Genomic DNA, 25471 nt, shown 5'->3' on the forward strand with positions numbered 1-25471 from the left:
GCACCCGCAATCGGAGGCGCACACAAGCGCCGACACTCCGCAGGCGACACACAGTGCAACGCACTCACCGATGTGTGCCTTCAGCGCCGTGCGGCTCAACGTATCGAGCGTGTTAATGATAGCCTCTGCGCCAGTAATATGAATATGAGATTGTTTCAGCTACCATAACGGTGCACACTTGCTACACCCAAAGGCGGCACGTACGCCGCTTCATACACACTCGCAGCTTTGGCATGATGTACGCGTATGCATGTATTTGCGGTCACACTATGCAGCATGCTTGTAGCTTTGCAACAACCGAGCAAGACGCACCGATATGTGTGCCTGTCCGCCCAACGTCAACCGCCTGCCTGCCCACCTTTCAGCTTAGTCCATGAGAGCCGATGTAGATACACAGTTTGTTACTGTGTATGTATGCTGCCTCCGCACTTGCCTCTGCTAACGTTGCTGTTCTCATTTTTCGCCAGCTGCTTGCCGTAGGTCTGATGTCATTCACTTTTCTGCCTTCCCCCCGGCAGCTGGCCCTCTTGACTCCGTTTCCCTTGCCAATGGGTGCCCCGCCTGTGTTTGGTAATTTATTTGCCCTGAATATGCTGAGATTTTCTCTTTTAGATCTGACATTTTGCGGCGTGTTTGTTCCACTCATTCTCATTCAGTTTGCTATTTCGCTCGTTCGCGTTTTATCAGCAGTTCTCTTTGCCTTCTTTTTGATGCACCTGTGCTACCTGTTCTATTTACAGAGGACATGTCAGACAAACATACACACATGCAAGCGCACATACTCTCACTTTCGTGCGCAGTCTTTGCTGTTGTTTTGCTGGTTTGTGTGTGGCTTTATGCTCATTATGCGCCTTCAAGTATGCTAAACAAATTCCGTTTATTCTGTCTTAGGCGTATTTATTGATTGCACCGCCACTACTTCGTGCCACATATGTGCTTAGCTGCACACAGCGTAGATTTTGAGTTCTACCATGCTGCGACTCACTGGAAACGTGTGAGTTATATATATGGACGGAGTCAGTATGTCGTTATTTAATATATTTGTAGTGCCGCTTTGACAATTAGAGCATGTTCAGGCGTTGAAATTGCTTGAATGCTGCAAATCGTATGCTGTAGTCAATTGTTTCGTGGCGTCTCTCATGCGAATGTAATTTTTAAGCTAGCGATTATGTATGATTATGTTCAAATCGCGATATTGACTTCGATAGACATTAGTCAAATATATATTTAAAATGGAATTAGCGTTGACAATATGCGAAATTATTTTGATCAGTTTGAAATGAAATTTTTTCCGCATAAACGAATTTTTATTACTTCTCATTGCTAATATCTCTTTATACTAATGAAAATTAGTAGATGTTTTCATTTGGTTCCTTTACATGTATTTTGTCTTTTGGTTTATACATTATGGAATTTTCAAAAAATATTGAATATTTTTTATTATGAAAATCACGAACATATTTATTTTTTGAGTTTTTCTTTAGGCGGGTATGCTAGTCCAGAAACTAAAAAAAATATAATTCGATACTTTAGATTTTAAAAATATCTACCTAAAGAATTTTTTAAATTTATTTTCCAAAGTTATAAACTTTTAATGTCGCGGCAGCTGGAACGGCTTGAGATGTAGACGAAACTTAAAATCTTTAAAGTCTGGTCTAGTCTAGAACATTCAAATTTTGATGCGATCAACATATATCTCATGCTCGACTAGAATACTCCCTTAAGTGACTACGCCGTGGTACAACATTATATTCATCTTTGTAAAAGATCTTTACTGCTTATTTTGCAAACCTGTAATGAAATCTCTATGCATCTTACTCACTTTATTAAAGGGCTGTACCAGTGTAACCCATGAAAACTTAGGCGATTTTCGTGAATTTTCTGAAAGAAAGTACTCCATTCTTTGGTCATAATAAAGCATAGTTTCAGTTATATTTTAAGATATTTTTTTTTTAATATTGAAAAATAACTGAGTTATGTGCTGCCTTCGGAGATGCCAAAAAAAAAGTTCCCCAACTGCTGACATGATTTCGGCCGAATGAGTAGCTGAAACTAAAAAATTTAAAAAGATTAATTAAACTGCAGATATTTCCCATACAATGACAAACGATTTTTGAAAAATATCATAAATTAAGAGGATGGCATAGTGCTGTAAAAAAACACACTAGTGTTTTAGGTAAACAATTTTTGTTTTTTCAATGCCAAATTGACAATTTTCTACGAATCACAAAGATCGTAGATCAATTAACTGCGGAATTCCTGCGAGCGGCTGCTCTTCAGAACGCTGCCATTCAGAAACTATTCAAGATACGAATTTACGGATTTCATGGGATATTTTTGAAAATATCAGCTATCGAAAAAACAGAAAAAATCGATTTTTTGAAAGAGTCACAGTGGTATAGTCCCTTAACAAGTATTTCTTTGAATTTTCACGAGTTATTAAAAATTCACAACTTATACTCCTTAATAGAAGTGTTATAAAATGTTGCATACGATTTCGATTTTTATGCAACTCTGTTGTTTTTAGATTACGAAATATCCGGTCGCAGATCCCAAACTTAACTGTAGTTGTGCAGTGAAATATTTCCAAACAATTTACTCTATATTTTACGCCTGTGAGTATGCAAGGCACAGCGCTTAAGCACCAGATTCGCCAAAGGTTAATGAACATTACAGACACACACAATGCGAGTATTTGAAGTGAACGCCTTCATATCGATGGAAATTAAGATTTATACCACGAGCCGGTCATTCCGCATTTATTTGTGCGCTCAGATCGATAACTTACTTATGAAATGCAGCAAATGCGACAGCTACGTGCACGTGTGTGTAGTGGCAGAGGGCTGGATTGTACACTAGTAGTTATTATTCAAAGCCTTAATGACCGGAAATATATTCAAACAGCACAACATTTCCTTTCATTAGAGTCAAAAGGCTGCACACTTATCTGTCATTGACATGTCACACTTTAGGTGTAAACATGTTGGCATACGCAACTACATTCATGAGCACACACACACATACATATGCATGTTATTTATAATATATAAGTAAATGCACACAATTGAGTAGTTGCAAACAACACAATGAATAAACGGCAACAACAAAAAATGTACAAAATGACATATGTATCGACACTCATAAGTACAACAACTGTGAAAATCATTGATTTATTTCCATTGATTTATTAACGCATTCATTTGCCTAGCGTTCAGCGTGTGCCAGCATTATTGTCGGTTGACCAGCTGTTCAGTTGTTGTCAGCAACATCATCAACACCGTCGTCGACACAATGAACACTCGCCGTTAAGCGACCGACAGCGCTCGTTAAGGTTACGCAACATCATTTGTAAATGCGCCTGTAGTTGTTAGTTAATCAGTGAGCATGGCTTTCCATATATTTACACATTTGTAAGTGTGTGTATGTGCAGGTCGTAAAGCACGAAATTTAAGCAAATTTATGCCTCAATTTATTTGGGTATTTCGTCGTCGTTTTTGTCATGCGCCTTTTGTGATAATGAAATGCAATAAATACGCCATTGATTATCGCATACGATTTCCGCAGCCACAAAAAGTGTTTGCCTTACAATCATAGATAGTTTTGATTGTGTGCATACTTGTGGTTATTTATTTGCCAACCAAACCAAATGACCATGCGGGCGGAATAAATGATACCCCAGAGGTTGGGGGTACTTTGTATGGATACTTAATGATTGCTAGTCAAGCAAGGCCTTTAAGCGAGTGGGTGGCGCTTACAGACTGCGACCAGAAATATAGAAAAATGTAGAAATGGCATGAAAGGAAAAGACAACAAGGCTTGCTATTTGAAAGCACGGTTAAAATTCGACGCAACTAATATTCATAATACACGCAGCGCCAAAGACTAGAAAATATTTATTTCAAACCTACACTTCAAGGTTACATTTCTCTATAAAAGGAAGAACTAAGACCTTAGCGAGAACTATTGACAGCTGAACGGCTACATTTATCCTCCCAGCAAGTAATTGCCAACGATAATTGCTTTAATTGTGGCAATTTTCATGGCAACGGTCGACACCAGCGAAATTTCGAAAGGGTTCGGTTGGCGCTGGCACAACGTACACAGCTCACACATTAGGCTGCCGGCAATGGCGACTTCTGATTATGAAACTGAATGAATATTTCATGAATGGCGCGGCTAACGCTCAACTGCACTTTCCGTCGCCAACAGATTGACACGCGAGCAGGCAAAATCGACAGGCCTAACTTAACTTAACACTGAGTGACTTAAGTGCTTATGCACACACATGAAGGTGATTAATGGAAGTCATGTGTTTACCCATTTTAGGTGTGAGCTATTATTAATGTGAAAAGAGGCGGAGGGTTGTGCGCCTACAAGTATGCTTGTGCGATTCTACAGCGCCAAAAGAAAAATATGCTCGGTATTAATTGAAGCATAAACAGCATAAACTTTAAAAGTCCCCAACACAAAATAATAAATTAATAGCTGCAAACATTTGTGGCATTCGTGCGTAATTCGGCACTAAAAGGCCCAGTCATGCCGACAAGGCGCTGCAGTGTAATTAAGCTGACTTCTCTGTGGCACAGGCAAAGGAAACGCTTAGGTCTGCTGTAAAGTGCGTATGTATGCGTGCGGCCTAGTTTTAAGGTGGCCTGCAGTATGCGAATATTATAAGCCTCTCTGCCAGCATTGCCACACACGGTTGCTTCATGCCAAAGCAATTACGCACAGCGCAATTCATCACTGCAATGGCAAGCACCGGGGCGTATGAGTGGCCAACACCGGTTGTCTGTGTGTGTGTGCCTGAGTGCACTGGCACAATAAAGGTGTCCACATTTCTCGATCGCAATACCTTCAGGCTTCGTGCCGCCATCTACCAAATATAGTGTGCTGTGCTTTCACGGGTGTATTTAAATGCTTGTATGTATGTATTTATACAACAACATACTATCTTACTATTCTGTTTTAACCACTTATCCCACACAGCGCAGTATACCCAAATGCTTAATTTTCATTCTTATGTATGATTCAATATTAGCAACATGAAATGTCACAGGCAATAATTGCACACATAACAGCATATTAATACAGACGTTCAGAAAATATATGCATTTGCTCAGTTCACATTAATTTCTTCATCGGTATGCCTTCTCGGCTCATCGCCTCACTGTAGACAGAATGATTTATAAAGAAGACGGCGTATTTAGCAATACAGTGCTGTTCAACAGAATAGTTACCGTATGTTGTTTTACTGGGCACTGGGATTCATTGAAATTTTTTTTGCTGAGTTTTTTGTCTATTGTTTCTAGGAGTCTGATGGTACTTTGTTACCACTGGTTTTGATTTTACACTTTTGGCTAAACTTTTTCGATTTTATGAGAAACATTTTTATGCCGAAGTTATAGCTCAACAATGGGTCTAATTATTTACTCCGCTTCGAAATCGATTTCGATCCGGAAAAAATGTTCTATCGAAATTTTAAATGCCTTTTGATTCTTCAACCGATGCATATATAGTATACCGCTTACCTAATTACGAATGGATTTACTAGGCTGAGGGACTCACCGCTGTCCAAGTAATTTAATTTGAATTGCAAAATTAAAACTTGTAATGTAATAATTAAAAATTACATAAATGAGTGATAAATTTTAGTACATTTTTCCAACCTTATGAAAATCCTTTAAATATTGGGTAGTCGAAAAAGTTTTTTCGTATTTTGTCCATAGATGTCGTTGTAGTCGTATATCTCCAGTGCTACCAAACACATTATGTCACATAGTTTTTTTAGATTTTAGGCTTCAGTTAACCAAAAAAAAGTTATATTCGGGGAAATTGAAATGATAACGCTAGGGAACTTGGCATTTATCATCAAACGGTTTTGAACCATTTAACAAAGGCTGACCACCAAAAGAAGCTCGATGTTCGGGTACCACATGAATTGTCTGTGAAAAATTTAATGGACCAAATTAACATCTGCGATTATTTGCTGAAAAGAAATGAAATCGAACCATTTCTGAAATCAAATCACCCGCTATGAGCTGCTACAGCCTGGTCGAATGATTGATTCTATATTTTACAGTCAACAACTGAAAAAACGGCCAGAACAAATCAACAGAAAGGGCTTCGTCTTCCATCAGGACAACGCTAGACCACACACATCTTTGATAACTCGACAAAAACTGGGAGAGCTTGGCTGGGAAGTTTTGATACATCCACCATATAGTCCTGACCTTGCACCATCGGACTACCATTTATTTCGGTCAATGCAGAGCTCCCTTAATGGGGCAACGTTGGCTTCAAGAGAAGCCTGTGAAAATTACTTATCGTAGTTTTTCGCCTAGAAACCAGAAAAATTTTATACTGATGAACTAATTAGGGTTTGCACAAGTCTCATAAAGTTATAAGTTTTAACGATTCGAAAACATAGCATGGAGAATTGTAAATGTGTAAACTCATTTTTGTATGAAATGCAACAACAATTTTTTTTTTAATTTATAATTTTACGATTTTACGATGCTTTAAGACGGGTTGTGAGTACCCCAAATGTCTCTAGCTGAAAAATGGTCGACCAAAATAGTACATATTTGGTTCATAAAAGTTCCAAATATAAAAAAATAAGTTGAAGTTTGATTAGAAATACGAAAAGACTTTTTCGACTACTCCATATTCGGCAAGGAATGCATTTTATCGAGTCGAGTGAGTTCAATTTCATAGAAGTTTTTTTCTCGTTACGATTCCAATGATTGCGACGTAATTTTTTCGATCGAATTGGATTCAATAATTAGACACGGTATTCCAATGTTCTTCGAAAATTAAGAAGAAGAACTGATTTGAATTGAAACTGGTACTTTAACCACCGGAAAACTAAATTTATCGATTCCAGTGGTCTTTTTTTGATGAAAGTACCAATAACCCATATTTTGTTAAGAAATGAAAATAAAAAAAATTAAAAAAATAAAAAAAAAATTTAAATTAGAAAAAATAGTAAAAAAAATATAAGAAAAATAAATTATACAATTTAAGCATTCTTGAGTTCTTTTCTCCATAATAAATTGCACAAGAGCCATAAATTAAAATAAAATTAATCAAGTAATTAAAAGGCATACAATTACAATCGAAATACGACAAATTAATCTTATCTGCATTTTTGTTGCATGCCGTTCATATTAGGTAACAACAAGCCACTAGTATAGAAGTAAAGAATCTCTGAGTCCACAAAAACAACGCATTTTTTAGGGCCTACTTTGGTGCTAACTTTTAATTAAATAAATATTAGTTAGAAGCTGACAAAACTGACGTAAAACATAATTTTTTGTAATGTTGCGCAAATTGCCAGAACGCGACAAAAAAAGACAAAATAATTAAATGAATTATAAAACGCGCAGCTTAAAAATAATGCATTTCATAATTAAATTGTTTTGTTTACACACTCAAGCGCCACAAAAAATCAAGCAAGTATCAACAAAAACTTAAAAAAAATATATAAAATAAAATGCGAAATCATAATATAATTACATTGGCTGCGTATTTAGCATTTTCGAATGAAATTTCTGAATAATTGCAAAATGTGCAGCCCAACAACGAGCTAGAGGTGCCACACGCACACGCACATGAAGAAAACATGCTTATATGCGCTGGTGTGGCGCGCGTAGTTGAAGCAAAAAAGCACATGCATGTGCGCGGGTTGCTCATAAAATGTATATAAAGTCCACCTTACACAACTGCATAATGCAATTTAAATAGGAATTAATTTTAATTACTAACAAATTATGCAAAGCAATTTAGTTGCAACAACGTCGCGCGGCTTTTTCACAGCACCAACACGCGCACACCGGGCACTCCGCAGCGCACTTTTAGGCGCAGGGAGGCAGGAGGCGCAAATTTATGCGGAGCATAATTTGATTAGGCAACACAGTGGATTTTGCTAAAAAATTCTGTAGTCATATGCCATGCTTCCAGACTTTAAACGGGGCTTTAAATTACAAGTGGCTCACACAAACACACACACACACACGCATACAAATTAAAACATGCAACTGAAGGTTATTAATTTTGTTGTATGTCGGCGTTGTATAATTTCATATTTCTCACGTGGAAGTGAACTTGCCGCGAAGTTTGTCAGCCAATGCGTTATTATGCGGCGAGTCCACAATGCACACACAGACACGCACATATTTGCATTAATTAATGGACACACACACTGGCGTGAAGCGATTAGTGAACTCGAAATTCGCCACTTCAACATTGAGGCAACTAATTTAGTTAGCAATGCCACTGCCGTTGCGGTTTTATTTACGCTTTTTTGCACTTTTTGTGCGCAATGATTGGAAAATTGGTAAATGGCGGCGCAACAAGCACACACAAGCGTTACTTTAATTTACAACACTAATTATTACATGTACTTTTTTCGAAAATTTTCAATATTAAATTTTCATCATATCTCAGAGTAGAGCGCCACAGAAACGTTCGACTGAAGTGAGTTTTCAAACAGGCAACATTTTCAATCATATGCAATATTTTTAACTCTAAAACCAGACGACAGCGGCTCCGCTGGCTAGGATATGTCGTCCGAATGGATGAAAACACTCCAGCTCAGAGAATATTCGACGCAATACCCGTCGTGGGAAGGAGAGGAAGACATCTACTCCGTTGGAAAGACCAGGTTGAGAATGACCTGACAACACTTGGAACCTCCAATAGGTGTCTACGCCAAGAAAGAAGAAGAAAACAAGACAACAAGTATTTTATCAAAACAAAACAGAATAAATTCATGTCAAGTACAGTCATTGACACTCTATTAAACACACTTGCATTTTTGATATTGTTCTTACAATTTTTATTATTTCATTAATCTATTTTCCGGTAGCACACAGCACTAAACAAAAAGCAATTTTACATTTTTTTAATTAATTCGCCTAAAATATTTCCTTTAAATTTACTAAGGTATAATCTAAAATAAAATAACCTGAAAATACTTAGACATATGATCACACGCATACAACTTTTTGTAAAGAATAAGAATGGAAATCGATTTTTCTGGTAAAATGTCCGTAGTTTAATAAATAATTACACTTCCTCTGTATGTTATGAGCTTGAAAATACTAAATTCTTTACTAGTTTTCTAATCACATCGGGTTAGATTTCCATCTAACAGGCTCTTATTCGGTCCTTAAGCTTTGAAACCATTGCAAATTGCATACCATTCCCGTATATGTATGATGCCAGCAGGTCCCATGAATTTTTGTTTTTTTCTTTCTGGATAGGGTCTCCTACTATATAAAATGTGACAAAAAAGGACGCGCTAATTGTAAATAAAACGAAACATATTTAATAATTCATCAATATTTATTTTGTCATCTTCAAAGCAATACCCAACAGATGAAATACACTTATGTCAACGATTTTTGCAGGCCTCGAAATACTTTTCATAAGCACATTTTAGGATGGCCTTCATCTCTTTCAGAGAATATTTTTTTTTGTCTCTTCGATAAACTGAAAATGGGTTCCACAGAGTGGCAATTTCAGTTTGGGGAACAAGAAAAAACCACACGGAGTCAAATCTGGTGAGTATGGTGGTTAATCAATGGTTTTCATTGCGTTTTTGGCTTCAACGATCTCCCGACCTTCTTCGAAGCTTTTGTACCACACGTAGGCTTGTGTTTTTGAAATGAGCCTTTTCCGACATATGAAACAAATTCTTTGTTGGATTTTTTATCCCTTGTTGAAGTCGCAAGGCACTACTGAGTTGTACCGATTTAAGCAGCTGCTGTAAATAACCCGGTGGACAGATCGCCCTAATATTGGCATAGAATTAAAGGCAGCCTTTTTTTACTTTCAATAGGAAAAATTTGAAAAATCTTAAGCGCATTTAGTCAATTGTCTATATCTGAATAATAATTTTAAAGCTTAGACATATTAATATCTTTAATTTTTTACCTTTCAATGATGATCCACATATACAAAGATTTATCGAGTTAACCGTCAGAAAGTATTTAATGAACTCCTTGAATTTTCATCATTTCTCCATTGGAAGTACTCAGACTCAGTGCTTCTGTGTCTTCTGACAGTGACGAATAGTTTTATATACTATCTTAAGGGCAGGTTAATCTGGCAGACAATAAGCCACGCATATACCAGTTTTTGTCCTTTGTGATTTCAGATAGAGTTTAGTTATTATGTCCATGAGAAGTAGTCATCCTTTAGGATGCCTGCGCTTAACGCGAATTTTAACCGACTCACTATTGATACCTCATCCAGTGTATCACATTGTGGGAACCAGATGCTTACAGTGAAATCTTGCCAACGCAGGACAAGTGGACAAGATCTGCGTCATGGTCTCCCTGGTGCCTTGCTCTAGAAAAGTCAAATGAATTTATATGAACTTATCTATATATGGAAAATGAGAGTCATTCGATTTGACATAGCGAAAACATCACATTAATCAATAAATCCATTCTTTCAATATAATAAATATTTAGGAGCTATTTTAAGTACGTTTAAGGTTGAGTGATATTTCTCCAACGCTATTGAAAGAATATATGCCTGGAGCAAATATTAAACTAAATCGTTCGAAGCATGAAAGCATGTCCTTAACTTGTGTGTTTGACTTGAGCATAGAGTGTCACTTTTTTAATACCATAAAAATTCTCTCCACGCATTGAAATTAACCCCCTCCACAGGTTTGCAGAGTCGCAAGTTTTTCACAATTTTAAAATTTTGAATTATACTTTTCGAGTTAGCAGAAATATGTAAAGCCACACAGTAATACTTGTGACCATATCTCCACACCATTAGAAATTTTAGGGCAAAGGCAAGCCAATTTATTGCGCATTATCTGGACCCGGACAGTGAACCGAATTCTGATTGCAGTAAAAGCTGCCATTCACATGCAAGACGAGGGGGTGAGCGCCCTAATTGCAGTAATTAATCCCATAAAAGCTCGGAAAATGAAACGTACAAATGACGGGGTAATGAAATATTTAACCGCATGAAATGTCGAAAAATTGCGCTTTGACTCCGCACTAATTGAGCTAAGCCGTAAAATCGTCCAATCGTCCATCAAAGGCTAGCTATGAGTAAGCGCCGCTGAGCTAATCAGCATTTTTACGCAAAGTATCGCACCGGAGCATGAGCGAGCAGGCACTTGTACAAGCGAGCGCCAATACAGCTGTAAAATGTATGCATAAAGCGTGCAACAATGCAACGGCAGACATTAAGCCCAATGAACAATGTTGTAGATGCAGACCGCCGCAGATTTCTACCTTCATTGGCCAGCTGCGGAGGGAGCCGTAAAGCAAATGCCAATAAAACGCACACACACACACATACACATGTAGGCAAACGCATTTACTGCTATCGATTTTTTAATTTTTCCGAATGCCCCGCAGCCTTTACACGCACACATGCAGAAGAGTATAGGTCAGTTTGGCGAAGAGACGGCGAGCGCAGTGAAGACCGAAGTCAGCCGATATCAGGACGAAAATTAAATTGGAATTGATGTGGTGCCATTATGTACACGCATTCACAAATGTCTGGCACACTCGCACACATGGCCCGCTACATGTCAGTCGTGCCTGACAAACACACACATGCATGCATGTGGACATGTGTGTGTGGCAATATTGAGTTTAGCGCTCGCGCGTCGCATAAATTACAGATGCCAAATTACAGATTAGGCAATTTAACTTCCAATTGAACCGGTCCGCCGCTGCTGCTAGCATGTATGCTTGGTTTGGTGTGGACCTTTGTCCTTCGATCGATTGCGAAATGCAATTGCGGCAAGTGCCATGCGTCTGTGTGCATTCGTTTGCATGTGTGTGTGTGTTTGTAATCGCTCGTATTAGAGAGCAAACATTGCCTTATTTGAATTTGAGTGTGTAGACTGCTGCTGCCGTATTTGTGTATGTGTGTCTGAGTGTGTGTGTGTGTAATTTGCGTCTAATTCGTTTCCGATCTGTCAGCCTCCATTTCGTATGTGTAATTCACTTCAATGCTCAGACAAGTATCGTTGTTTCTGTATATTTTAAGCCCAAGTATGCTAGATCACATGGCCAAGTGTCGTTTCGTTCGCTTGACAGCTGTTAAGCAGCAGACACAATTCTCACGCAATCGAGTTAAAAATTGTATTTTGTTTCTACGTGGCACAAAGCAACAGCTGTGTACTCAATTTAATAAAAAAAGGAGTTTTTAATTAGAAACCTGGTCTTTTTGGGTTTCTGTTCAAATTCTCCACAGTAATGTATATATTTTAAATGCCATCAGAAACAAGAGATTCCAACGTATAGAAAGCCTATTGACTTTTTAAACAAGTTTGATACTTTTACTTGAGAAGTTCCGATCGAAAATTTGGATTTTTTATATTAAGTTAAAACATGGTGGAAAATAAATATTTTGAATTAAAAAACGCCGTGATCTTGGGACATAAGAAGGTAAGTTTACACCAAATTTCGTTAAATTCCTTAAGTTTCTGAGAAAGTGTAATGTTCACTGACGAAAGAAAGATTAACACGTGGAGATCTGATGGACGCCAAATGATATAGAGAAATCCACACACGAAGCTACGAAGTAAAAATTTAATGGGGCTAGTGAAATATGGCGGAGCTTCGCTTATGCTATGCAGGTCTATGGGAACTATTGGAGTAAGCACCATTCAATCTGTTGAATGCAAAATGACTAACGAGCTTAATTCTAATATTTTGAAGTGTAATTTACGTGTAAGCAAGGAGAAAATAAAGCTATCGTCGGTGTGTTCCAATAAGACAAGGATCCAAACCACACAGCGATGATAGTCAAAGAATGGTTGCTTTATAATGCTTCAAAACAGTTTAAGACTACCCCTCAATTTCCCGATATTAACCCTAAATAACGCTTATAGGGATAACTGAAATCTAAGCTGGAAAAATTCATCCCATAGCAAGGAAGAACTAAAAAAGGAGATTATTAGGATAAGAGCAAAATATCATATATTACAAAAAACAAAACTCGATGCTTCGGCGAATGCAAGCTGTAATAGATGCAGCCTATTAAATTAAAAAATAAAACTTTGATTGAATACAATTGTTATTTTCCTTTGGTCTGTATACTCAATTTTGAGACTTCAATTTATCAATAGTTTTAACTTTTTCTTTAGGTTTTTGCTTAATGTTAAATAACTGAATTAATTTATATTCAAATATAGCCATTAAGAGTTCGGACTTAAAATATCCATAAAAAAATTCGAATATTTCCACTGAAATGTCCATAAGTTGTGTATTTATTTTACAAACTCCTGTGTATACTCATTTTTGTGATTAACTGTATGTAAGTTTTGAGGCTATATGAAGAAAGTCTATAAAGAAAAGTTATAGATATTTTCATTGTCTACAACATATTATTATATAGTATATTGCCATATTATCTTTTTCTTTTTGACTCGTAGTTTTGCCCGAAATCTTGATAAATAATTTTTAAGCCTTAAAAATTCAAACATGTCTCTCCTTCATTTTTCTGTTCTCAGATCGCTCGTACATTATTTTTCCTTTAATATTTAACATTTTATCTTTCGTTTCCGAAGGGTTTCAACCTACTTTCTACTTCTTTCTTTTTTATCATTTTCAAAGGCTTCTACACCAGGCTATAAAAAACTTTTAAATCAGAAAATATTTTATTTTTTAATTTTTGTTTTTTACGTTTTGAATTTCAGCAACTTTTCTCATGTAACTATGTATATACAGACTAAATTTTAACTCCCAGCACATCTATTTATTTTGGAGTATACAAATGCCTGCCCGTGTGTTTGCCACCATTTCTGCTTGCGATTTGATCAAATTCTTATTTCCCGCTCTACCGGGGAAAATTTCACGGCACACAATTACGTTTTGATTGAGGTTTAACTTAATAAGTACTTTCGGAAAAAAATTAACAGCAATTTGCTGATTACATATCTCATTGTTCGGCTGTAGGTCGCGGTTAACCGTACATAAGTATGCACTAACAAAATCATGTCTTGTGTGTGCTTTGCCAAAATCGATTTAAAATACATGTTAATGTGTCTGTAGATTTTATCAAAGTGAATGCGGAGTATAAATATTGTAATGGTAATGGTAATCATACGACGCACTTAATGGAAATCGTAGCAATAGCGAAGAAGTTGGACTTTCCAGCGACGCAATGGGTTTAAGCGTTGAAACTCTTTCGATCGAAAAACTTGCTGTTTGAAGAGAAGTCAACTTGTAATAAAACAAAGTATAGATTTGAAAAAAAGTATAAATTTGAAAAAAAAGGATATTGCATGCTGTTGACGATTTGAAATTTTACTGAAATTATAAAATGATTTTTGTGCTGAAAAAATATATATCGTCACCTAAAATGCAAAATAACGCAACATCACTTTTCATAAGTTTATCAGCGAAGGAAAAACGTTATAATGAAAACCACTCATATTGAAACAAAATTTAAGTTTTGGTTATAAAGTGTTTATAAATTGGTTATCATACCCTCAAACAAAACTTGAGTTTTGGTTATAAATTGGTTATTATATCTAACAGCGATTTTCGAGCTTTTTTTTGCATTTTAGTTGACGATATAGTGCTGAATAGGTATAAAATCAGACGTCTTAACAGCCAACAGCATTTGTAGAGCCCACACTTTCAAATCAGGAAAAAAATCTGGTTACACACAAGTATTCACTTATCACTAAACTTTTTTTATATGCAATAAAATATTATATCCGAACATTTATTTTCGCCTACACATATGCTTTAAAAGCGCATAACATTTAGGGATTCACTGGTCCGCATAATTCCCGGTTTTATTGCCGCGAAGTATGCACCCATGGCTGTTCACTCACTGACCTGCCACCACATTGTCTCGCGCCCTGGCATTCTTCAGCAAAAACAGTTATACGACGCGTACTTACTTTATGACACCTTCTGCGCCCGAATCGTGCGGCAAGCCGCTGTTCGTATCACCTGATGGATGCACCGTTTTATGAGTAATAAAACACATGTTGATTATTTTTTTATATTCTCCTATATATATGGGATTTACAGCTCATATATATACGTTAATGCTTTCTGTCTTTATTTTAATTCGCATTTCCCTCGTGTGGTTTGTGTAATTTCTTTCATTATACATATTTTTGTTTCGTTTACTTATTGTTTTAGGTTTTTATTTCAAAGAAAAAAGTCTTTGGTTTACCATACAGTTACAAATACAGATGCATAAATACATACACATAATGTTTAATTTTCGCATTTACTTTTTACATATACATATACGTATATAATATAGACTTAAACAGCTACTATAAACTAGATTATTAGTCCTTAATGGTTTCTTACTTACATATGCATGAATGATATAAGTTGCGGTATATGTATGTGTGTGCATATGTGTGTGTATGCGCTAGTCTTTCGCTGCTCCTACCTAAACGGCTACACTAGTGTTGATATGTGTGTGGATATGCGAGTGTGGATATGTGTGTGTGTGGGTTTGCATGCTCGTGCGAAGCTGCAGAGTTGTAAGCTCCTGGCTAGCCTGCATTCAGGCGCCATTCCGTCACGAGTTGGAATGTTGTTTGTTTTGTGCTGTGGCGCCACATTGGCATGAAACTTGCATATTTTGTTGTGTTTGTAGTTGTTATCTGTATCGTTCGTTTATATTGAGTAGTTGCTTTGATGCTTCGCCAAACACGCTTGGTTATGATACAATTTACAGTGACGTTGCGCCACGCTTTGGTCACTTACAACTGACGACGTCGATAGCACACGAAAACATATTATTACAAATTTACATGCTTCAAACGGTTGGGAAAATATATTTCGGGCTTTATGTATGTGTTTGTATGTACAAATGAGCGCTTTAGCGGGAGCACAGCAATTACTTTACATTCATGAGTATTTACAAACGCATATTGACTATCAACTGCTTACAGGTGTATTGATTTTATTTGATTACGTAACTTTTTAAATTATTGTTTTACTTTTGTAACCATTTTTTGAGCGCAAAGAATGTGATTTCTTATTTTTTTTCAGTTTTGCTTTTATACACACATTTGCTCGGAGTTTATACACTGAGGGGGGTATTTATCGTGACACAATAATTACTTATTTCATTTTTGGTGCTTTTCGGGTTTCTCCCAAGCACATAAGTCTATGAATTGATTTTAGTTTTATGGTTTCGCTTTCAATTTACACGCATGACACATACATCTGCGGCCAACTTTACAATAATATTCGTTAGCTTTCGAGGAAGTTCGGCAGCAGCGGCATGAAATGTTAGTGCTAAGTCCGTTAGGATTTGCGGGCATATTTGTTTGCATTTTTCTTTGTTTCTGCCTTTTTATTGAACTGCGGGCATTTGTGTGTCGTTGTGTGAGTGAATTTGATTCATGATACTTTAACTTATTTATATTTTTGTATGCAAATTTCGTTTAGGTCTGTCTATGTAGCTGTTGGTTTGTGTCTGTGCGGTCTGTTGTCGGTTTGTCGTATTTTTATTTACGGTTATTGCCTAAACTCTGCTCGATTTCTTGCACTGAGCCATAAATTCTTGCGGTTTCCATTTCATATGTTCCACGTGAGCACACACACGCAAACCTGCCTATTGCTTTGTCTGTCGGCAAGTGTGTGTTTGTGTGCGTCAGTCTCGCTTTTTACTCTGGCTTTTAACGCAATCCACACAAAGCTAAACTAACATTTGCTGTGCTTAAGACACAAGCCACGCTTACTCTGCCTTACTCCTCAGCGCTGCGGCATACTCAGGTTTCCTGCTTTCAAATTTCTGCTGCTTTTTTCACATGCAAATGCCTCACATGTGTTTGCCACAGCACGCACTTATGCCGTTCTGTGCTATTATTATTACACTAGCTGCTTTCAAGTACTAAGAATGCTATAAAAATATTTTATTTTATACATTTTGTCTTCGCTTTTGTGTTTTTACTTTGCTCAACTTCTCATCCTAGCTTGCATACAGTTGCGTGTGTAAATTTCATATATTCACCTGCTAAAATGTACGTCTGTTTGTAGTTATGTTTAAAGTGGATTTTTCAATGAATTTGTCTGTGTGTATGTGCATGTGTCCCTAAACTGCGCTGCTCGCACTTTTCATACTTTTCTTGTTTGTTCGTCAACTTTGAAACTATGTATTCAATGAAAAATGAAATAAACTAACTTCGCTTTAATTAAATTACAGCGCTGTGCTTGCTCTCGAAAGCGTGTATAAAAAATATAAAAAGAGTAGACTTTTAGTTTTAATTTGTTTGCTTTTCAACAGTCCGCCTAGCTTACGAGTAATGCTTCTACTGTTCATAACGGGTACAAGTAGAAGCTGTCATTCGGTTTGTGTAACTGTAAATTACATCTTACACATGTCTACTAATGCTTAGTATGCTTAGTTGCTTAGTTGTAACATGAATCCAATTCGGCAGTATTAGAAATGTAAGTGAAAGAAAAGTTCAACAACGCCGATTGCCAATGATAAGTGAAAGCTTTTAGAACTTTCATGACATAGAACATGAAAGCTATTCATATTCTTATTCGAAAGCTAATTCGATTAGAAAATTTGTAAAAGTTTACTATAATACAAATAGTAGAAACTAAATGAGAGTTACGAGATAAAAAACAGTTGTAATATTTTTATAATTTTCGTGAAACATATTTCTTTATAATGAAGGCCAATGAAAGTTTCACATAAATTGTTTCACGGAGTTATTTTCTTTTTAAGTGTCTCAAAAGGGACAGTTTGAAGTACCAATCGTCACCAAACATGCAAAATAAAGTAAAATCTTTTTCATAAGTCTACAGGCGAAGGAAAAACGATATAATAGAAACCTCTCATATTGAATAAAAATTTGAGTTTTGGTTATAAAATGGTTATATTATTGGTTATCAAATGGTTATATATTGGTTATCTTTTTCATAATTTTACAGGCGAAGGAAGAACGATATAATAGAAACCATTCATATTGAAACTACATTTGAGTTTTGGTTATAAAAGGGTTATATATTGGTTACCATACACTCATATTATGGTTATCAAATGGTTATATGTTGGTTATTATAACTGACAACGATTTTAAATTTTTTTTGATGATACGTTGTTTCGCATTTTAGGCGACGAATTAGTGAAATTGTACCACTAAAGTCTTTTTTCGAGGAAATAAAAGGCCATTAGTGACACTAAGGTAAATATTTTATGAAATTTTTTTGGCGAAGTTTTAACTGTTATTTAATATGAAAGCAAGGTTATTCCTTGGGTTATAAAGAATTGTATAACAAAAATATTGTTGGCCTTTATTGATATTTTTAATGATGAATTTGTCAATTTTGTCTTCAAAGCGTCTGTTTATGCCGTAACTGCCCTTAATTAGGAACCACTCGCTCAATATGTGACATAACTGCTATAAACCCGTTAAAATTTAAGTTAGGTTTGCATTAGGCTTAAAATTGGTTCCAAAAGAGTTGAGATTTTGTATCTTCTCACGCTGTCAGGGACCATATTTCCACTAAATGCTTAAGTATTTGAGCAAATATGTGCTTGAACATTATTGCTACAAAATTTAAGAGATTTCAAGAACAAAATTTTTTGTATTGGATATTTTTATATAACGTTTCGTGGAGCTTTAATTTTTCGAATATTTCAAAAACTTTAAACTGTCCACAAATGCTTCCAAATATTATCAATTCTGCCGTAAACAAAAACTTGATGTTTTCAACTTGAACTTCCGAATATGAATAACATTATGTCCACCGCTTTGTAAACATGAATTATTTCCGTTACCTAAAGTAGCGCTAAACAAATTCACTTATCATTGGTCTGTAGTCTGCAATTCAAATGACTGGCCCCGTGCTCATTATGTAATGTAAAAGAAAAAGAATATAAAAAATGCAGAAATCTGTAAAACTTTGTTGGGAAAGTATGCAAATAAAATGCAAACAATGAAGCAACAAAAGTACTTTCATTGCAAAATTAATTGTTTTCCAACTTACAGTGCGCTGCGGACTTTGGTTGCTTGCAACACCACACGAACATTTAGCGCAAACATTGCCGAAAGTTTACTTGCCGCATTTTAGGCGCGCTCAATGGACTCCCAAATTTCAGTTGCCGCATGAATATTTCCAACTGCGCGCCAAATGTTTAGTTTTCAATATATTATGCACCACTTTCAGTCAGTTTGCGGCGACTTTTTTTCGTACAATATTTTCTATTGAATTTTCATTTCCACAAATATTTTTTTTTCATTTTCGTATTTTTTATATTTTCTCACAACTTTGAAACACTGCGTCTGCTTTGAATGTCACTTATTTTTACTTTTTATTTGGTACTTAACTACGTGCTGCTCTTACGATTTTAGCTGATATTAATTATTTACATTAACCCTAAAAGTATACTTGTAGTTATGCATTCGAAATTCATTTATCATGTGACTTATGCATATATTATATTATATTATATATATATATATATATTAATATTAAATGAAAGTTACATCCTTCTACACAATTTTCAATTATTATCTTTAGTTATGAATTACTCAAACACTATCACATTCACGTTTATTACCACTGGCGAACTGCAGTAGTAGTAGTTATGCAGGTCCGCGCTCCGTCAGCCTCACAAACGGCCGAGTGCGGAGCGCAGCTGCTCAGTACAAAAATCTAATCGTCGTCATTCCCTCCTCATTTGCAGTCAATTGTATTAGTATTAGTATTAGTATTAGTATGGATGTGCGAAATGGTTCCTCTTTCATATAGAAAGTAAATTAGTAAAAAAAAAAAATTGAATTACAAACTATTTGATTTGACGCGCTCTGCGTACAGCTGTGTGCAAAAACTCACTTAAAGTCAACAACTTAAGCATAAACTAAATGCTAAATTTACAAAAATATACAAAACTTATATCGAAAATCAAAAAGTTTGTGTCGCCGTCGCACTCCACCAAGTACCTTTGCGCCTATAATGTAAGGAACGTCTCGCTGCTGCTAGTCGCTGGCTCGTTTTACACGTCAGTGCCGCAACCCTCCTGGTAGCCCTCGTCCGGTGAGTTGCGGCTGCTGCTCGTCAGCGCGCGCTTCAGCGCCGTCACCGGTGGCAGCACTGGCACGCCACCCTTTTGCCACACGCGTATTGTCTTGGCATTCACCGGCTGTCCGTTCGGCAGTATTGAAGTGTGTGCTTGGCCCGTGCCGTTTTGCGTCACCGTCACCGCCACTGCGGTGGACGCCGGTGTGGGTGAGGATCGGGAGCTGCTGAGTCCAGCGCCGCTGCTGCTGCTGCCACTGCCGCTGTGCTCGTGCAGGCGTGGCAGTGTTCTGCTGCTGAAGTGTGGACTGCTGTGGTTGCTGCTGTTGCCGCTGCCGCTGGCGCTGCCACCGAGGCCGTGTTGGCTCGCCACTGCCGCCGTCATGTGCTGTTGCAGTTGTTGTAGTGGATGCATTTGCAGGTGATGGTTGTGTTGGTGTTCGGCGCCAGGCACCAGTGGTAGGCCGTAGTCATTGGGGTAGCCACCGCCCACGTACGCGCTGGATGAGCCTGAGAGATTGGTGGTGGTTGTTGAAGCGGTTGAGTGGGTGCCGCCCATGCCACCGTTCGAGTTGTGCAGCAGCGCGGCCGATGACGTGGACGGATTGTGCAACATGCCGCCGACCCCACCACCATTACTTCCATTGGTAGACGCACAACCTCCGGCCAGCTGCAAGTTGTTGTAGTGCGTACGTGGAAATGTTTTGCTAAAGTAGTCGACAGTTCGCTCATGCAGATCGTAAAGTTGGTTCGACTCAATGATAGGCGTTTTGTCGGTGTAGCGCTTCATGAAGAGATCGTCCGCGGAAGAGGTGCCCGCTGGCGTATTCTCCCACAGCCCAGAGGGATAGAGTGAGTCGCAACCACCAGCGCGACTGTATTCGCCACTGGAGTTGCCCAGTTCGGTGCCCAAATTTGCAGTTAGTATCGCTGGTATTTTCAGATCGGCAAACTCATCGCTACCGAAACGTTTTGTGTCATTAATGAGATCTGGGTTGTTGCCAGCCGATGCTGTGGGCGAAAGGTAGCAAGGCGCCGTTGACAACGCACTGCCGTTGTTGTCGTAGCCAGTGGCTGAGTATGGCAAGTCCGTGAGGCGTGGCGGTTTCTGCACAGGATTGGTGAAGCCGCCCTCATTTGCGGACATCGCTGCGCTGCCCTTCCGCTCCAGCGTGCCTGATGTGTCTATACAGTTCGGTATGGCGCCGTTGGCTATGACGACGCCGCCTATGCTGCCATTTCCGGTAATGGGTTGAGTTTTGTTCGTTATGGAGTTTTGATGGTTGACGCTAGTTACCACTTCCATGTGGTTGGGTGTTTTGCTCTCGGTGTACGGCTGCCGCTTGACACGCATCAGCAGAAACATTACTGCCAGCAAAATGCACACAATTAAAACTACCAAAGCGGCGCTGAGGCCCACAATTTGACCACTTCCCAGTGATGCCATGCCTGCGGCGCGCATACTTACATGCAGCGTGAAGTTGGCTTCGGCTGTGCCCGCACGATTCTCCGCCACGCAGTAAAATTCACTGGAGTCTGTTTCCTGCGCATTGGTGAGCACCAACCGCGAATGTTTCTCAAAGTGCCCGTTCTCATAGATGTGTACACGTTGATAAGAACTGAACGCGCTGTTGTTTGACAATAGTCTGCCATTCCAGTACCAATTTATAACAGCCGCAGGTATGGCTTTAGCACGACACACTACCGAAGCGTTTTCGCCCATCGTCGCCTCCACATAATGGCTGATAGGCAACATTTCCGGTCGGCAAGCAAAGTCCTCCACCTGCAGCTCGGAGAAGGTTCGATCGACGACACGCTCGGGCCCACCTGCACATAACGGCGCCACGGGATATGGTATGTTCTTTTGGGTCAGCCAGAGCTTTGCATCTCTCATGCGACAGTCACACAGCCACGGATTGTCATGGAGTTCAATGCCATGCAATTTGCTCAGTGTTTCGATCGTGCGCGGCTGCAACACACCCAGCTTGTTGCCGTTTAGACGCAGTAAAGTTAAGCCCTCCAAACCATCGAAAGCAAGCGGTGCTATGGACTGAATGTCACAGTGCGACAGATCAAGCTTGTGCAATGACGGCGTGCTGGCGAACGAGTTCGACTCGATCTTGTGTATATGATTGGAAGCCAACGTCAGTTCACGCAGCGATGAGATATAGCTAAGCGCCAACGATGGCACGACAACCAGCAGATTATGCGACAAGTCCAGTTCGACGAGATTGGTAAGTCCTTTAAACGTTTCCGGTTCGATTTCACCAATTTTACAGCTGCGCAAATACAGCTTCTGCAAATTCAGCAAATTGGCGCGTATGAACTTCTCATTCGACAGCGTCTGCAACTTATTGCCCGACATGTCCAGCACCTGTGTTGACGGATCGATGTTCTCGGGTATCTGTATGAGCTGCCGATCGATACACTCTACCGTCTGCTTGCCGCCCTTCCACTTGCACGCGCACACCGTCTGACAGCTGCTCAGATGCGGTTGATGGTGCACGATTAGCGTGTTGTCGGCGGACGTCGAATGCGTGTGCGTCAGATATGGTGGTATTATCGGTGGTGGTGGTGACGCAGGTGGCTTGCCAAATTGAGCCATATAATCATCGGTCATGGCCTGACTGTCGGCCACCGAGTAAACATCATTGTTCATGTTGGCGTGATGCTTGCCGGCTGCGGCACCGCTGCTCGCGTACGCACTGTTGGCATCGAGAGGAAAGTGTGGCGAGGGCAGGCTGTTGGCGCCGCTTGCTGCGCCATACGATATGTGGCCCTGACTTTGGCGGTTGAAGCGTGTGGCTAGCGAGCTAGGTGGCTGGCCGGTCAGAAGCAGTGAGGAGAGGAGTAACGGCCACAGTGGTGGCAGCAGGCGTGTTGTTGAGCGAAATTTGAGCCGACCTTGCGGCTGTCGTGTGTATTGATGTTGGTGGTGGTGTTGTTGAAGCGTTGTGCGCTGCTGCCGGTGACTGCAGTGGCAGGTGGTACGCTGTTGTCGCTGTCGATTTTGCATGATTTCTGTTGTTTTAGTAGCTGCCTTAGCTATTACTTGTGTTAGATATGTAAGTTTAGATATTTTTTATGCACATGAATGCATGACTTGTCTCTCTTTGGAATGAAAATGATAATATGTAGCGAATTTCACTTGGTTGCTCTCGCGTGGCATGAGTCCTTCTTGCAATTGTGTTCGCCGCGCACATTTGAGTTTGCAGGATATGTGTTTATTTTAATTTCTAACCGCCAAAGGAGATGTTTTTTTCTCCCTAATTGTTTATTTTATGTATTTATTTTTTTTCACTGACTTGCTTGCGTGCCCAAGAAGCGGTAAGTCGCGAGGTCTGTCTACTAGAAGTTGGAGATTAATTAATTATTCATATTTTTCATTCACAATATTCGTCACGCGATTGGTTTTACGCGAGCTTTGCGTGTATGGAGGCTAGAAAAGTGGCGTTGAGTAGCGAGAAAATAATTTAGAAAATATTTCGATTTCGAAAAAGTAAAGAATTTGAAAAACTTTGCTTCGCTTGTCTTTCGCAAACACTTTATCGCGGTTCCAGTTGTTGATCTTAACGCGACCGCGGTGTGTCCCGTATCCTCCACAAGGTTTCAAACCAAAACAAAACTTTGACACAGCGAGCAAACAAAATCGAAGCTGCTGACGCTGAGCTATGCGTCATTTGCAGTCCTTTTATGCTTTGACGCTTCGCTTTAAATTCCGCTGCTCACGCGAAAGGATTGCTGTGTCTGCGGCGCGTAGCTGTTGTTATTGCTTGAGTTAAGCCCTCATGTGTCGCTTGTATTTTCTTTGCACACACAGACTTTGGCCTCTCAACTTTTTTAATTAACACAAAGCACGCGTTCTTGCGTTTCGCGCGTGTCCTTCGCACCACCTTTTGGCTTAATTTTTATTGCTTTGCTTTGCGGTTTCACTTTTGTTTAGATTTTAGCCAATTTTGGGCCTACAATGATGTGTGTGATAATACGTGTGTGAGTATGTGGGTGTGTGTAGTTTTCATGAGTGGAGTGTCTGGCGCTCGTCGCTTTGCACAATGGCCATAATCCGTCTGATTTTATAGGCGTTCAACATGATTTTCACACATTTCATTTTTCATTTTTTTATTTTTATTTTCACGATTTTTCTTCATAGCATTTTTTGCTATATTTTTGTTTGGGGCAAATGTTTTGTGAAATTGATTAGTCTCGCAGGATTCGTGAGTGACGTGCCTTGCACGAGTACAACACAATTTCGGCCACTGGTCCGCATAAGTGTGCGGCGTAGAGTCCGTCAATGTATTAACTCGCGAATTTCATGTTTCGCCGCAATTAACGGTTTCTAGTAGCACAAACATTTGGGCGTTCAGATTTCGCGCCACGGTATAAATTTGCATGAACCGACTAAATTTAACACTCCTGCCAACAGCACTTGGCTATTTGCGGCAGTTCAAGTACAAATATCGAACCTTTGGGAACGCACTTCATTTAACGATTGTTGTTGTAGCGCGTGCGAATCTCAATTTTTTTCTGTAACATGCGCTGGTCAATAGCACGCGATTTTGTATTTCACTTAATTTTTTGTTGTTATTTGCATATGATATTCCTAGCATGCTAGTGGCTAGGAGCTCAAGACACAAACACACTTGCAACACGCTTTGGTGAAGGATGTGAAATTGTCACACCCCCTTTCAACGCCGCAACATGGGCTAGGACGTGAGCGTGTTGCAAAACTTATCCTCCGAAAACTATGCGCGTTACTTTACTGGCTTGTTGACTGGCTAACGGACTGCCTAACAGCCTGCCAGCCTATTTGCTTTTCAACTTCGGCTGTTTGCTTCGTTTGGCACAATTTCGCCTTTAACGATTTTTTACTTCGACACGCTGTCGTTCATTTCATTCAGTAAATTACACGAATATTCACGAAAATTTTTACTAAGCTTCCTTGGCGTTTACATGCATGGAAAATCCGATCAACGCACATACACACAAGCACCAGTAACTTTTCACAGTGGCACTTCAGGCTTTTGCCAGCGCTAAATAACCGTTAGATATTTGTGCGCTACACTTAATTTCACAATTTTCTGCAATTAATAATTGGCTCACTTTAATGAAATGATTTCATTACAATTGGCAATAAAACTTAATAACGCCGCATTCACGAATACACCCAACCGCTCGGCATGGTTAATCGTCGTGGACTGAAGAAAAATGAATTAAACGCAAACTCAAAATGCACCGTGCTGGAGCACGACGACTGCGGCGACGACACACCGCCAATGCCAGTTGGAAGTCACGAAGGCTGGAGCATGACTTAACGAAACGTGTAGAGCGCGCGCCTCACACACACACACACACACACTAGTTTACAATGAGTGTGCTACTCGAAAGAAAAGCCGCTCAGTGCATGCAGGATTTGCTCACGCTCAGTGCCAGCAGCTGCTGCGTGCACAGCTAAGCATTGCCTGTGTTGAATG

The 25471-nt window shown here is 38.9% G+C and overlaps 2 protein-coding genes across 3 annotated transcripts in view; both read right to left on the minus strand.

Moving 5' to 3' along the window:
• Positions 1-25471, minus strand: part of LOC126753619 (V-type proton ATPase catalytic subunit A-like) — a 414573-nt gene that overhangs the window by 44149 nt on the left and 344953 nt on the right. The window lies entirely within an intron of this gene.
• Positions 14991-25204, minus strand: LOC126753617 (uncharacterized). Its single transcript, XM_050465208.1, has 2 exons — positions 17937-25204; positions 14991-17810 (listed from the first exon to the last, which is right to left on the minus strand). The coding sequence occupies exon 1, from the start codon at positions 23014-23016 to the stop codon at positions 19978-19980; it is 3039 nt and encodes a 1012-aa protein (XP_050321165.1). The 5' UTR covers positions 23017-25204; the 3' UTR covers positions 14991-17810; positions 17937-19977.

Source organism: Bactrocera neohumeralis, chromosome 3, assembly GCF_024586455.1.
Source record: "Bactrocera neohumeralis isolate Rockhampton chromosome 3, APGP_CSIRO_Bneo_wtdbg2-racon-allhic-juicebox.fasta_v2, whole genome shotgun sequence".
In the NCBI taxonomy this organism is placed as follows: domain Eukaryota; kingdom Metazoa; phylum Arthropoda; class Insecta; order Diptera; family Tephritidae; genus Bactrocera; species Bactrocera neohumeralis.

Excerpts from the sequence above, each read along its gene's own strand:
- LOC126753617 (XM_050465208.1), bottom strand. The coding sequence starts at position 23,016 with ATGCAAAATCGACAGCGACAACAGCGTACCACCTGCCACTGCAGTCAC.